Source organism: Staurois parvus, unplaced genomic scaffold (genome assembly GCF_062004578.1).
Source record: "Staurois parvus isolate SC_StPar_1 unplaced genomic scaffold, SC_StPar_1.0 ptg000097l, whole genome shotgun sequence".
In the NCBI taxonomy this organism is placed as follows: Eukaryota; Metazoa; Chordata; class Amphibia; order Anura; family Ranidae; genus Staurois; species Staurois parvus.
The window spans coordinates 3600480-3616595 of NW_028317893.1; the positions used below are offsets into that span (position 1 = coordinate 3600480).

Consider the following 16116-nt stretch of genomic DNA (forward strand, 5'->3'; position numbering starts at 1 on the left):
AGTATATCGTGAAAAAGTATACCTTATGGTGCCACTCCAAGCTGTGGATAAAAGGAGATCACTGCATCGGCAAGTGAGAAGAAGGGAGCATGAGTCCAAGCGATTCCAGTGTAAGCCAATACAAGTGAAGGGATGGAAGCTGCTCAACTGACTCCAGGAGTCCAATGTTGAGGAATGGCCCATTTTTCAACATTGGAATCCTGAGGTCAGTTGAGCAGTGTCCATCCCTTCAACTTTACTTCTATAGTATATCACCCTCTTTATACAGTTTTGGGAAAGGTACATCTAGAAGGGCACACAAGTGAACTCCGTCCCTATGGTTTATATTTTACAACCACCATCTATAATCAATACAGGAAATATGAATAATAAATCAAGAACCTTCATGGATAACATTTACCTTTCATTAAAGAATAATCCACACCAATGTATTTCATAATAAACAAGCTTCAAAAACCAAAGCTATTATCAGATATGTAAGTGAAGCAGAAGCAAAGCAGACGTTCAAATTCCAGAGGACACTTTTTGTGACAGGTCCAGGTAGAAGCATTCTGATTTATGGATTTATCATGGGTAGAGATACATTTTGACATCAAATATGGCAAAATGTAACATTAATAAACCTCAATTATAACATACTCTGATAATATATAGAGACTTTTCCCTTTACACACAAGGCCGTCCAGATATGGTGTGTCCCTCCTGGCGATTTAGTGCGCCCAGGAGAGAAAGGTGCAGCGTCCAGCCCACTCCTTGCTTCATGTCAAAGTCTATGGCAGGCATTCTTGTTCAGATCCCTATGAGATCGGGGTCAAAGGTGAAGGTGTGGAATGCAGAAGACCTGTCTTCTGACCTTCATCCCTGACCACACAGGGCTCTAAACATGAGTACCACTCGTGAGTACAACATTCAACCCCATCCTGCCATAGACTTTGACTTCCAGTGGGCTGGAAGCTGCACCTAGTTCTAGCACTGCTTTGCACTGAGATGGCCCCGTGTGCAAAGATCCTAATTTTCTGACAGTCTCCTGAATGCCTTATAAGCTGACAAATACAAGATATAGTTTCATGCTAAATAGTGAAGAGCATATAGATTCAAAACTCAACAATTATTACCTCTCTTCACAGGAGCATGAGGATAAATGAAAAAGTTCAATATATCAACTCTACAAAGAACGCACTTATCACACAGGAATATTAACCCTTGGCTGGTAAGGTGCCTACAGACATTAGACGGTCCAAGTAATATGAAGGATCACAGCACAAACATTAGGCAAATTTCTATGGTTATGGAGCAAGCACCGCAGCCTTCAGCCTGGAACGGGGAGAGGAAGCCTGAAAACAGCTGAAATGCACATCACACAGCTCCCTGCGTTTTACCATGCAGGCTAGTGTGAACCCAGCCTTCTACACTGCTGAGTTGCAGTTTGACTGCAGCATTTTTGTGTGGGTTACCCAGTTTCCCATAGACTTCTATAATGTTCCTCGTTTTTGGTGTGTTTTCTGAAAGCGCACAAAAAATGCAGGATGCAGGACTTTTGGTGCAGTTGCAGAAAATGTGCCAAAAATATGGGTTGTTATAGAAGTCAAAATGCCAAAAAATACAAAATACACAGGTAAACTTTGATGCACCCATGCTGCAGGCGGACTGCAGCATTGCAGTAACACTTGAGTTTCTGCATATGTTACTGCATCGTGTGGTCATGACTGTAACATACACTGCCACATTGCAGTAACATTTACTGTAAATGCTCTAAGGCACAGGTGTCAAACACAAGGCCCGTGGACCTAATCCAGCCCTCCAGGCCATTTCATGTGGCCCTTGCACCTCTCCTGCAGCTATGGTACCCCCCTCGTCTCTGCCTCCACCTTGTCTCAGCAGTCAGCAGCAGAACTCCTCTGCCAGATCCTGCACCTCTCAGTGCATATGTAGCACCCCCTCATCTCAGCATTTAGCAGACTCTGATAACTGAGTCCACTCCTCCTCTGGTCCTCCTCCAGACCCTGCACTTTCTGCTTTACAGCTCCACCCCCCAAGGGTGTGCAAGGTGATGCTAGGGAGGGTAGGGATTCTTGACAACCGGCCCTCTGAAGGCAACCATAATGTTGATACGGCCCGCAATGAAATGGAGTTTGACACCCCTGCTCTAAGGCAATGCGCCTGTGTTGATGATGGAGAAATAGGTCTGGTGGAAGCACATCCGATAAAAAGCACCTTTATTGGGTTTTCATCCAAGTACACTCCACATACAGTATAAAAGGGAAGACAGCAGACCAGCTTAATCATTAAGCGCTGATGTCAGCGTGAAACGCGTCAGTGGTCGGCTGTCTTTCCTTTTCTTCTGTATGTGGAGTGTACTTGGATGAAAACCCAATAAAGCTGATTTTATTGGATGTGCAGCCACCACACTTAGGCTGGCCATACATTATACAATTTTCTTGTTCAATTTTCCTTTGGATTTACCAAAAAGCATATAATAGGAGGTCAAACTTAAACAACACTTTCAGTTGTATCTAATTAGGCAGGCCCTTGCCCTACATAGGTAAAGCTAAAGGAAATTGTACAGAAAATTATATAATCTATGGCCAGCCTTATTTCTCCATCACAAAGGCTGCAATGAGCAGGGCCAGCACTTGTTAGGGTTCATGTACACTGCAGCTGATAAACTGACGTTCAGGAGCTTTTCCATGTTTTTTTCAGCAGCCCCTGAACTCACCCTAATGTTTTCCTATGTGTCCATGTTGTTTACAGTCATTTACAGGCAGTTGAGTTTACAGTTGTTTTTTTTAACACACCAAACTTGCGTTCAGGAGTAGATTTTATCAGCGTTCCAAATGCTTGTAAACGCGTGTAAACACAGCTACCCGCGTTTATAAGCATTTGCGTTTAGAAGCGTTTTTTAACTGTTCCATATCCAAATGCTGTCCAGAGACTTTTTTCATTATCAGAAATGCATGCAAAGTGTTCTCCATGTATTCAAATGCACCTAGTACACCAGCGCAGTCAGTTCCAGGTTTTGCGTGAAGGAAAAAATGGTAGAACGTGCTGCATTATGGGATCCATAGTGAATGCAACCAGAAAAGACAGGTAACCGCAACACATACTGCTCTCTCTGCTTCTGCTCTCTCTATTTCTCTCAAAATGTCTGAAATAGTTAATTTTTTACTGTTTTTCAGTGCATTCTGGGCATTTTGGAAGGTCTCCTGATGTTATCTTTGAAAAACGCTTCTAAACGCACATAAACGCGGTTAAACAGACATTTTTTAACCTACGTTTTCCAGCAGTCAGTTTCCATCGTTCAGAAGTTTTCCAAACGTCCCTTGTACATGGAGCCTTAGTGTGCATGGAGGTGGAATAGATGTTTGTCTCTCTAATGCACCTGTGTCGTAGTACGCAGCCACACATGGTATGGCCATGTTCAATGATATACATGTTAGGGTGCGTTAGCTGCCCCTTCATTTTAAATGGGCTGCCTAACACAATGCACGTCAACACGCCACATACCATGCGTTAATGCATGTGTGATAAAGCACTGCAAAGAAGTACATGCTAATGTCCTGCACAAGCATTTCAAAGCAATGACCCTTCTTTACTAAGGGCCTACTCACACCAAAAACTCATTGCCTAATAGAGTCCCAACGCAAGAACAAGACAATTTCCCGTATGTCCTATTGGTTTATATCATGCTGTGTTGGTGTGAACTGAAAAAACTAGGCCATGTTGCATTTTTGTACAGTGCATTTTATCGCATTGTGAGGAATCACAACTTGCTGTGGTGCATAACAATAATATTGAGACATTTTAAAAGTGTTTTTTGAAAAGTGAAACAATGTGATGCCTGTACACAAAGCATTGCAACGAAGGTTTAAACTCCACACCTGTGGGTGCGTTATACAGACAATAATCTAAATGGTTAGCACTTCCGCCTGCCAGTACTAGGGTCATTGGTTCGAATCCCAACCACGGTACCACCTGCCTGGAGTTGTCATGTTCTCCCTGTGCCTGCGTGGGTTTCCTCCGGGTACTCCGGTTTCCTCCCACACGCCAAAGACATGCTGGTAGGTGAGTTGGCTCCTGTCTAAATTGACGCTAGTATGTGTATGTATGAATGTAAGTTAGGGACCTTAGATTGTACGCCCCTTGAGGGTTAGGGACTGATGTGAATGTACTATATATATGTAAAGTGCTGCGTAAATTGATGACACTATATAAGCACCTAAAATAAATAAATAAATAATGCATGCATTATGGTGAGAATGGGCCCTAAACGTTCTCTATATGTTCTCTATGAGAGTTCCGTAGTACAAACACCGGAGGAGTTGTTTATATCACTGGATAAGATTATTACAAACAACATGACACAACAAAGTGAGCAAATACAAAACAAATTAAAGGGTCACTCCACATGTCCCCCTGACCCACCACTGGCCAGGAGCTGCAGAGACAAGGTCTCACATCCCAGGTCATCAAACATCCACTCTGCCCTGGCCATTACAAGCTTCCAGCTCCCTTTATTTTATGTGGACTGCTGCAGGATCATGGATTGCTGCAGCAAGAGGAGTGAGACTACAAGGCAGATCAGACCGGCTCTGTTTTCTAGGGGAAGGTGCTGTGACAATACTGGATAGACATGAGATGCTAGGTAGGGATTCAGCCCACCATACCAGCCCAATGACAATTTTGGGTGGACTGACCATCCAGCAGTTCCCCCCTAGTTCCTCCATTATGTTCTATGAAGACAGGACACATACCGGAGAAGATGATCGCTGTCAGTAGGACGGATCTGATCCCCGGGCAGGACATCTCCATGTTATCTCCTCCTGAGGTCCGGTAATCCTTCCCTGATACAATCCACACACAGCCTGCTGTCCACTATAATCCAGATCAGTCCGATGTATCCATGTGTGTCCGTGTGTAGGAGATCCGATCGTCCAGTACACAGTGATCAGCAGACTGCAAGCCCCGGCTCACCGTCCTTGTCTACAGAACACTGGCAGAGCCCGGCTCCAGTCTCCGCATTATAAACAGAGGGGCGTGTGGGGGAGGAGGACAGGGCTCAGCTACATCCCTGCTCTGCAATCACCAGCCAGCTACAGACTCATGGCTCTCTTCACTGGGCTCTACCACGGTCCTTTATGGAGGGGACCAAGGATGGGATAGTCCTCAGTGTCACCTATACCACCCAGGAGACACCGTCCTCTGTGGAGGAGACCAAGGATGGGATGGTCCTCAGTGTCATCTATACCACCCAGGAGACACCGTCCTCTGTGGAGGGGACCAAGGATGGGATGGTCCTCAGTGTCACCTATACCACCCAGGAGACACCGTCCTCTGTGGAGGGGACCAAGGATGGGATGGTCCTCAGTGTCACCTATACCACCCAGGAGACACCGTCCTCTGTGGAGGGGACCAAGGATGGGATGGTCCTCAGTGTCACCTATACCATCCAGGAGACACCGTCCTCTGTGGAGGGGACCACGTATGGGATAGTCCTCAGTGTCACCTATACCACCCAGGAGACACCGTCCTCTGTGGAGGGGACCACGTATGGGATAGTCCTCAGTGTCCCCTATACCACCCAGGAGACACCGTCCTCTGTGGAGGGGACCACGGATGGGATAGTCCTCAGTGTCACCTATACCACCCAGGAGACACCGTCCTCTGTGGAGGGGACCACGGATGGGATAGTCCTCAGTGTCACCTATACCACCCAGGAGACACCGTCCTCTGTGGAGGGGACCACGTATGGGATAGTCCTCAGTGTCACCTATACCATCCAGTAGACACCGTCCTCTGTGGAGGGGACCAAGGATGGGATAGTCCTCAGCGTCACCTATACCACCCAGGAGACACCGTCCTCTGTGGAGGGGACCAAGGCTGGGATAGTCCTCAGCGTCACCTATACCACCCAGGAGACACCGTCTTCTGTGGAGGGGACCAAGGCTGGGATAGTCCTCAGCCAGGGGCAGACTGACAACTCATGGGGCCCCCGGGCAATAGGGGATCATGGGGCCCCTGTATCCTTGCCCAAACTCAAAAAAGCCTATGAAAAAGGTACTAGGGGCATCTCATGGGGCCCCCTACTGACCCTAGGCCCTCGGGCAGTGCCCGAGTTTCCAAATGGTCAGTCCGCCCCTGTCCTCAACAGGGGCGGACTGACAACTCATGGGGCCTCCAGGCAATAAGGGATCATGGGGCCCGTGTCCTTCCCCAAACTCAAAAAAGCCTATGAAAAAGGTTCCAGGGGCATCTCATGGGGCCCCCTACTGACCCCAGGCCTTTGGGCAGTGCCCAAGTTTCCAAATGGTCAGTCCGCCCCTGGTTCTCAGTGTCACCTATATCATCCAGGAGCCACCGTCCTCTGTAGAACGGACCAAGGCTGCGATAGTCCTCAGCGTCACCTATATCATCCAGGAGACACTGTCCTCTTTAGAGGGGACCAAGGATGGGATAGTCTTCAGCGTCACCTATATCATCCAGGAGACACCGTCCTCTATGGAGGGGACCCAGGATGGGATAGTCTTCAGTGTCACCTATATGATCCAGGAGACACCGTACTCTATGGAGGGGACCAAGGATGGGATAGTCCTCAGCGTCACCTATATCATCCAGGAGACACCGTCCTCTATGGAAGGGACCAAGGATGTAATAGTCCTCAGTGTCACCTATACCACCCAGGAGACGCTGTGCTTCTTGGAGGGAACCAAGGCTGGGATAGTCCTCATTGTCACCTATACCATCCAAGAGGCACTGTGCTGTATGGAGGGGACCAAGGATGGATAGTCCTCAGTGTCACCTATATCATCCAGGAAACACCGTCCTCTGTGGAGGGAACCAAGGCTGGGATAATCCTCAGTGTCACTTATATGATCCAGGAGACACTGTGCTGTATGGAGGGGACCAAAGATGGGACAGTCCTCAGTGTCACCTATATCATCCAGGAGACACTCTGCTGCATGGAGGGGACCAAGGATGGGACAATCCTCAGTGTCACCTATCTCATCCAGGAGACACAGTGCTGCATGGAGGGGACCAAAGATGGGACAGTCCTCAGTGTCACCTATACCACCCAGGAGACACTGTGCTGCATGTAGGGGACCAAAGATGGGACAGTCCTCAGTGTCACCTATACCATCCAGGAGACACCGTCCTCTGTGGAGGGGACCAAGGATGGGATAGTCCTCAGCGTCACCTATACCACCCAGGAGACACCGTCCTCTGTGGAGGGGACCAAGGCTGGGATAGTCCTCAGCGTCACCTATACCACCCAGGAGACACCGTCTTCTGTGGAGGGGACCAAGGCTGGGATAGTCCTCAGCCAGGGGCAGACTGACAACTCATGGGGCCCCCGGGCAATAAGGGATCATGGGGCCCCTGTGTCCTTGCCCAAACTCAAAAAAGCCTATGAAAAAGGTACTAGGGGCATCTCATGGGGCCCCCTACTGACCATAGGCCCTCGGGCAGTGCCCGAGTTTCCAAATGGTCAGTCCGCCCCTGTCCTCAACAGGGGCGGACTGACAACTCATGGGGCCTCCAGGCAATAAGGGATCATGGGGCCCGTGTCCTTCCCCAAACTCAAAAAAGCCTATGAAAAAGGTTCCAGGGGCATCTCATGGGGCCCCCTACTGACCCCAGGCCTTTGGGCAGTGCCCAAGTTTCCAAATGGTCAGTCCGCCCCTGGTTCTCAGTGTCACCTATATCATCCAGGAGCCACCGTCCTCTGTAGAGCGGACCAAGGCTGCGATAGTCCTCAGCGTCACCTATATCATCCAGGAGACACTGTCCTCTTTAGAGGGGACCAAGGATGGGATAGTCTTCAGCGTCACCTATATCATCCAGGAGACAACGTCCTCTATGGAGGGGACCCAGGATGGGATAGTCTTCAGTGTCACCTATATGATCCAGGAGACACCGTACTCTATGGAGGGGACCAAGGATGTAATAGTCCTCAGTGTCACCTATACCACCCAGGAGACGCTGTGCTTCTTGGAGGGAACCAAAGCTGGGATAGTCCTCATTGTCACCTATACCATCCAAGAGGCACTGTGCTGTATGGAGGGGACCAAGGATGGATAGTCCTCAGTGTCACCTATATCATCCAGGAAACACCGTCCTCTGTGGAGGGAACCAAGGCTGGGATAGTCCTCAGTGTCACTTATATGATCCAGGAGACACTGTGCTGTATGGAGGGGACCAAAGATGGGACAGTCCTCAGTGTCACCTATATCATCCAGGAGACACTCTGCTGCATGGAGGGGACCAAGGATGGGACAATCCTCAGTGTCACCTATCTCATCCAGGAGACACAGTGCTGCATGGAGGGGACCAAAGATGGGACAGTCCTCAGTGTCACCTATACCACCCAGGAGACACTGTGCTGCATGTAAGGGACCAAAGATGGGACAGTCCTCAGTGTCACCTATACCACCAAGGAGACACCATGCTGTATGGAGGGGACCAAAGATGGGATAGTCTTCAGTGTCACCTATACCACCCAGGAGACACTGTCCTCTGTGGAGGGGACCACGTATGGGATAGTCCTCAGTGTCACCTATATCATCCAGGAGACATCGTCCTCTGTGGAGGGGACCAAGGCTGGGAAAGTCCTCAATGTCACCTATATTATTTAGGAGACACTGTCCTCTGTGGAGGGGACCAAGGATGGGATAGTCCTCAGTGCCGCCTATACCATCCAGGAGACATTGTGCTGTATGGAGGGAACCAAGGCTGGGATAGTCCTCAGTATCACCTATGCTATCCAGGAGACACTGTGCTGTATGGAGTGGACCAAAGATGGGATAGTCCTCAGTGTCACCTATATCATCCAGGAGACACTGTCCTCTATGGAGGGGACCAAGGCTGGGATAGTCCTAAAACTCACCTATATCATACAGGAGACACTGTGCTGTACCGAGAGGACCAAGGCTGGGATAGTCCTCAATGTCACCTACACTATATTGCCAAAAGTATTAGGACACCCCTCCAAATCATTGGCCACAGATGTATAAAATCACCTCCATGGCCACAGGTGTATAAAATCAAGTACCTAGGCATGCAGACTGCTTCTACAAACATTTGTGAAAGAATGGGTCGCTCTCAGGAGCTCAGTGAATTCAAGCATGGTACCATGATAAATATAAAAAAACAGCGCAAAAATAGACCTTTAAATCAAATCAATATACAAAGTGCAAACATATATAAAAAATTATATTAATAGTGAAGTCCATCATGGTTGATAGACAACAAAAGTTCAGAAATCTCAAAAAAATATTTTGTGCAAAAAAATTTTTCAAATTCTTCTTCTAATGTAAAGAAAAAAACTTCCACCTTCCACCCGTGCAAACCAACATCAAATGCACTCACCAGATTTAGGTGAATGAAACGCCTTTTAGGAATTTATATGGGATCCTAAACCCTCTTTCGTATCCACTCTATAGGAATCCTCACCTTCAGTGTAGGCTCCACCATACAACCGGGGAGAGAAAAATCTCAGATAGTGTAATATTGCAAAATACCATTTATGAATAAAATCAAGGATTAAGGCCACTCACATTTAAATCACTTTATTAAATGAGTAATGAATGACATCACTGCTGAATAGTGATAAAAAAAATAAATAAAATAAATAAATATAAAAATAAAAATAATAATGGTTATAAAATAAAAATAAAGTTAGAATTAAAATTAAAATAAAATAAAAATAAAAAATATAAATATAAATGAGGATTCCTATAGAGTGGATACGAAAGAGGGTTTAGGATCCCATATAAATTCCTAAAAGGCGTTTCATTCACCTAAATCTGGTGAGTGCATTTGATGTTGGTTTGCACGGGTGGAAGGTGGAAGTTTTTTTCTTTACATTAGAAGAAGAATTTGAAAAATTTTTTTGCACAAAATATTTTTTTGAGATTTCTGAACTTTTGTTGTCTATCAACCATGATGGACTTCACTATTAATATAATTTTTTATATATGTTTGCACTTTATATATTGATTTGATTTAAAGGTCTATGTTTGCGCTGTTTATTTATATTTATCACATTTTGTGTTCACCACATTGCACAGCAGCAGGATAGATCCTGTAGTAGGGTGTTTAACTTGGTGCAGGAAGAATTTTTTAGTTTTTTTATGGTACCATGATAGGTTGCCACCTCTGCAGTTTGAGCAAGTCCATCTGTGAAATTTCCTTGCTGCTAAGTATTCCACAGTCAACTGTTAGTGGTATTATAACAAAGTGGAAGCAACTGGGAACAACAGCAACTCAGCCACAAAGTGGTAGGTCATGTAAAATGATAGAGCAGGGTCAGCACATGCTGAAGTGCACAGTGCACAGAAGTCGCCAACTGTCTGCAGTGCCAATAGCTCAGCGGTTCTCAACCTGTGGGTCGCAACCCCTTTGGGGGTCGAACAACCCTTTCACAGGGGTCTCCTAAGACCATCGGAAAACACATATTTCCGATGGTCTTAGGAACCGAGACACCGCTCCTCTATCAGTCTCCAGGCGGGTCCTCCCACATGCAGATACGTCCACATTTCCCTGGACCGCAATGTGTGTGCGGGATGACATGCCGCCCCTGTCATCTGGCCACATCCCCGGGATCACTCAACAGCTCTGCCTCCTCGCCAGTGATTGGCCGCTGGAACTGTAGCTCAGGAGAGGCACACAGGCGGCCAATCACCAGTGAGGAGGAGGAGCCAAGCAGCAGCGCGAAGATCAAAGAAGATCGAGCGAGGGAGTGGCCGGAGAAGAAAGACAGCTGACAGATAAGTGTCTGTAGTGTGCAGATGGTGCTGCTGCAGTCAGGTATGCTGGCTGTAGATGGGAGAGGGAGCGAACCCAGGCTGGAGCAGGAGTTAGCAAGGTAAGTATCATTGGTGTCAGTGGCAGGAATAGTGCCACATCATTGGTGTCACTAATACCAATGATGGGGCACGATTCCTCCCACTGACACCAATGATGGGGCACTATTTCCTCCCCCCCCCACTGACACCAACGATGGGGAACTATTCCTGCCCTCACTGACACCAACGATGGGGCACTATTCCTCCCCCCACTGACACCAACAATAGGGCACTATCCCCCCCACTGACACCAATGATGGAGCACAATTCCCCCCCACACTAGTATCAATGATGGGGCACTATTCCCCCCACCCCCACTGACACCAATGATGGGGCACTATTCCTCCCACACTGACACCAATGATGGGGCACTATTCCTCCCACTGACACCAACAATGTGGCACTATTCCTCCCACTGATACCAACGATGGGACACTATTCCTCCCACTGACATCAGTGATGTGGCACTACTCCTCTCACTGACACGAATGATGTGTCACTACTCCTCCCACTGCAAAATTACAGTTATGAAGTAGCAACGAAAATAATTTTATGGTTGGGGGTCACCACAACATGAGGAACTGTATTAAAGGGTCGCGGCATTAGGAAGGTTGAGAACCACTGCAATAGCTAAAGACCTCCAAACTTCATGGGGCCTTCAGATTAGCACAACACTTCGTACAGAGCTTCATGGAATGGGTTTCCATGGCCGAGCAGCTGCATCCAAACCTTACATCACCAAGTGCAATGCAAAGCATCAGATGCAGTGGTGTAGAGCACGCCTCCACTGAACTCTAGAGTAGTGGAGACATGTTCTCTGGAGTGACCAATCACGCTTCTCTGTCTGGCAATCCAATGGAGGAGTCTGGGTTTGGCGGTTTCCAGGAGAACGGTACTTGTCTGACTGCATGGTGCCAAGTGTAAAGTTGGGTAGAGGGGGGATTATGGTGTGGGGTTATTTTTCAGGGGATGGGCTTAGCTCCTTAGTTCCAGTGAAGGGAACTCTTAATGCGTCTGCATACCAAGACATTTTGGACAGTTTCATGCTCCCAACTTTCTGGGAACAGTTTGGGAATGGCCCCTTCCTGTTCCAACATGACTACCCACCAGTGCACAAAGCATGGTCCATAAAGACATGGATGAGCTAGTTTGGAGTGGAGGAACTTGACTGGCCTGCACAGAGCCCTAACCTTAACCCGACAGAACACCTTCGGGTTGAATTAGAGTGGAGACTGTGGGCCAGGCCTTCTCGTTCAACATCAGTGCCTGACCTCACAAATACGCTTCTGGAAGAATTATTATTATTATTATACAATATTTATAAAGCGCCAATAGTTCGCTCAGCACTGTACATTACAGAGGGGGACAGAACATGTGACAGAACAATACCAATACAATGCAAAACATGAGGGGATTGAGGGCCCTGCTCTTTCGAGCTTACAATCTAGGAGAATGGTAGAATATTCCCATAGACACACTCCTAAACCTTGTGGACAGCCTTCCTAGAAGAGCTGAAGCTGTTATAGCTGCAAAGGGTGGGCCAACTCAATATTGAACCCTACAGACTAAGACTGGGATATCATTAAAGTTCATGTTTGTGTAAAGACAGGCATCCCTATACTTTTGTCAATATAGTGTATATCACCCAGGAGAAACTGTGCTGTATAGAGGGGACCAAGGCTGGCATAGTCCTCAATGTCACCTATACCATCCAGGAGATACTGTGCTATATGGAGAGAACCAAGGCTGGAATAGCCCTCATTGTGACCTATACTATCCAGGAGGCACTGTGCAGTATGGAGGGGACCAAGGCTAGTATAGCCCCCAATGTCACCTCAAATATCTAGGAGATACTGTGCTGTATGGAGAGGACCAAGGCTGAGACAGCCCCCAATGCGACCTATACAATTTAGAAGACACTGTGCTGTATGGAGAGAACCAAGGCTGGGATAGCCCTCAATGTGACGTATACCATCCAGGAGACACTGTGATGAATGGAGGGGACCAAGGATGGGGCAGCCCTCAATGTTACCAATACCAACCAGGAGACTCTGTGCTTTATGGTGAGTACCAAATCTGAGTTATCCCTCATTGCCACCCATACCATTTAAGTGACACTGTGCTGTATGGAGAGGACCAAGGCTGAGAAAGCCCTTAGTGGGGCTTATTCCATATAAATGCTGTGCTGTATGGAGAGAACAGGTAGTAAGGATGGGGTAGTCCTATATGTGACCTTTATTATCCAGGAGACACTGTGCTGTATGGAGAGGACTGAGGCTGGGATAGTCCTCAATATGACATATCATCCAGAATACACTGTGCTGTATAGAGAGAATGGGTTCAAAGGCTGGGATAGTCCTAAATGTGACTTATACAATCCAGAAGACATAGCTGTATGGAGAAGATGGGTACCAAGAATTGGATATCTCTAAATGTGCCTTATACCATCCAAAGGACACTGCTGTATGGATAGGAAGGGACCAACCTCAACATGACTTATACCATTCAAGAGAGAGTGTGCTTTAGGGAGAGGACAGGTACAATGGCTGAGACAGTCCTAAATGTGATCATGCAGAAGACAATGTGGTGCTAAGATAGGTTGGGTACCAATGCTAGGATAGTCCTAATTGTGACTTTACCATCCAGGAGATACTGACTGTGCTGTATTGAGATGACCAAGCCTGGGACAGCCCACAATGTGACATACAGTACAACATCCAGAATAAACTGTGCTGTATGGAGAGGACAGTTACTAAATTGGACTTATTTAGAATACATTGTGCTGTAGGGGGAGTGTGTGTACCAAGGCGATGGCATCCCTCAGTGTGACTTATGCAATCCAGAAAACACTGCTATATGGAGAGGACAGGTTCCAAGGCTAGCCCTAAATGTATATTTTAACTGTCTTTTTAACTATATTCAACAATGACCAGCAGCTGTGCTAAGTATTTAGCCCTCTCTTTCTTCCATTAGGAATAACTGCAGGTTGGGTTTTTTTGCATAAATGGGTGGGTCTTTACCCACTATAAATAGATAATTGAAATGCGGTTGTTTCATTGGTCCTGACGAAGCTGAGTGAGATACGCCCATCGGCGAAACGCGTTGACGTCATACGTCAGATACGTCACTTCCGGTCATGCGCACTAGGTGGAACGCACGCTGACCCATAAGGAGGAAGCCATCTTCACATGCCATGAGGCAAGCTTAAGCAGCACAAGCGCCGAGAAGGGGCTGGAACCCGCGGTATATCGGCGGATGTCAGCAGTGGTTCCTTGGCCGCCTTGGCCCTGTATGGCAGTACCTATGAAGGACTTCTCTTTCATTCCTGTTATCCATAGCACAGGTGGTGAGTGGATTGTTGCAGGACATTAGATATATGGTCCTCTGTGATCTATATGACCTATATATCTTCTATAGAGTGTTAGCTCTGTCAGTGACTTCCCACACATTGTTTGTTTCACAACAGGATGGGGACATCATGGTGCGTTGTATAGGATACAAGATATACCACCATATATATTTCAACAGGCAGAAGAGTCTTTGGGATGTGTCTTGTCTTTTCCTACAAAAGTGGTGTATAGTCCACATATAGTGGTGAAGAAACCACTTCAAGCAGAGTGCTGCTTTGTGCATCTTTTCCTCCATCCTGGAAATAAATGGGGCATATTCCCATCCAAGAGCTCTAGGAAACAGCTATCTATATTACAGATGAATGGGCCCCAACCACTTGTGCCGACACAGGAATGTATTGTATAATATATTTGACATTTATGTCTTCTTTCATACAGGCCTGAGGCCTGCTATTCTCCTTTTTGACGCATATTGTGCTTGCTTTATTGTATACATGTGACATACATATTTATAGTATAATTTTTGGATTCCTTGATTGGGATTTGCCTATATGGTTACTGTTTAATCCCATATATCCTCCATTATGGTATGCCCATGGCATAATTTTTGGATACACCTCCCTAGGGAAGTGTTCACTTGTGTGTTTGTGCTACAGGGACACTAGACTCTTGTAGCCATTTTCCCTGCTGCACATACATTTAGACCGGTTCTGGTGTCATTTTAAATGGTTTTAGGTCTGTGTGTATTGTCTCAACTGAGGTGATGGTAAACCAGGGCGAAAGCCCATACGTCATATTTTTATATGTGTAATAAAGCATAATTTTTGGAAATTTCTTCCTGTGTGTCACGTTCTGTTCACTATGTAGCCGCTTTTCTGTGAATCTCTTTTCACAAACCCCCCCTTTTTTGTAGCCCTAAATGTAACCTACACCATCCAGAAAACATTGTTCTGAATTGAGAGTACAGGTACCTTGCTTGGGACAGCCCCCAATGTGACCTATATCATCCAGAAGACATTGTGATGTATGAAGAGGATAGGTGTCAAGTCTTGGACAGCCCTCAATGTGACTTATATCATCAGGAAGATATTGCGCTGTAGGGAGAGGACAGATACCAAAGTTGGGATGGGCCTCAATGTGACCTATTTCATCCAGAATACACTACTGTATGGATATGATGGGTGTCAAGGCTAGGGTAGCCCTAAATATGAATTACATCATCGAGAAGATACAGCTGTATGGAGGGAAAAAGTACCAAAGCTAGGATAGCCCTAAATGAAGACCTTGTGCTCTATGGAGAGGATGAGTGCCAAGACTAGGAGAGCCCAAAATCTGATCATACCATTCAGGAGACATTGTGCTGTATAGAGTGGACAGGCACCAAGGCTTGAACAGCCCTCAATTTGATTTATAGCATTCAGAAGACAATGTTGTATGGAGAGGAAGGGTACCAAAGCTGGGATAGTCCTAAATGTGACTTTTGTATACCACCCAGAATACAAAGTGCTGTATGGAGAGAACAGGTACCAAGGCTGGGATAGTCCTAAATGTGACCTGTATCATTCAGAAGACACAGCTCTGTGGAGAGGAGGGATGCCAAGGCTGGGATACTCTTTAGTGAGATTGATACCAACCAGAAGCCACTGTGTTATGTGGTGGCATGGATACCAAGGCTAGAATAGCCCTTAATGGGACTTATACCACCAGAAGACAATGTGATCTATGAAGAGGATGGGTGCCAAGGCTATAAGAGCCTTAAATGTGACCTACCTATACCATGCATAATATATTGTGCTGTATGGAGAGAATCAAAGCTCGAACAGTCCTCAATGCAATTTATACCATCCAAAAGACACTGGTGTATGTAGAGAATGGGTACCAAGACCAGGAGTGTCTTAAATGGGCCTTATACCATCCAGTAGATA

The 16116-nt window shown here is 46.6% G+C and overlaps 1 protein-coding gene across 1 annotated transcript in view; it reads right to left on the reverse strand.

Moving 5' to 3' along the window:
* Positions 1–5044, reverse strand: part of APCDD1 (APC down-regulated 1) — a 72360-nt gene extending 67316 nt beyond the window's left edge. Inside the window, exon 1 of the mRNA XM_089671011.1 lies at positions 4752–5044. Within this exon, the coding sequence (XP_089527137.1) occupies positions 4752–4809 (58 nt within the window). The 5' untranslated portion in view covers positions 4810–5044. The remainder of the gene's footprint in view (positions 1–4751) is intronic.
* Positions 5045–16116: the final 11072 nt, after the last annotated feature.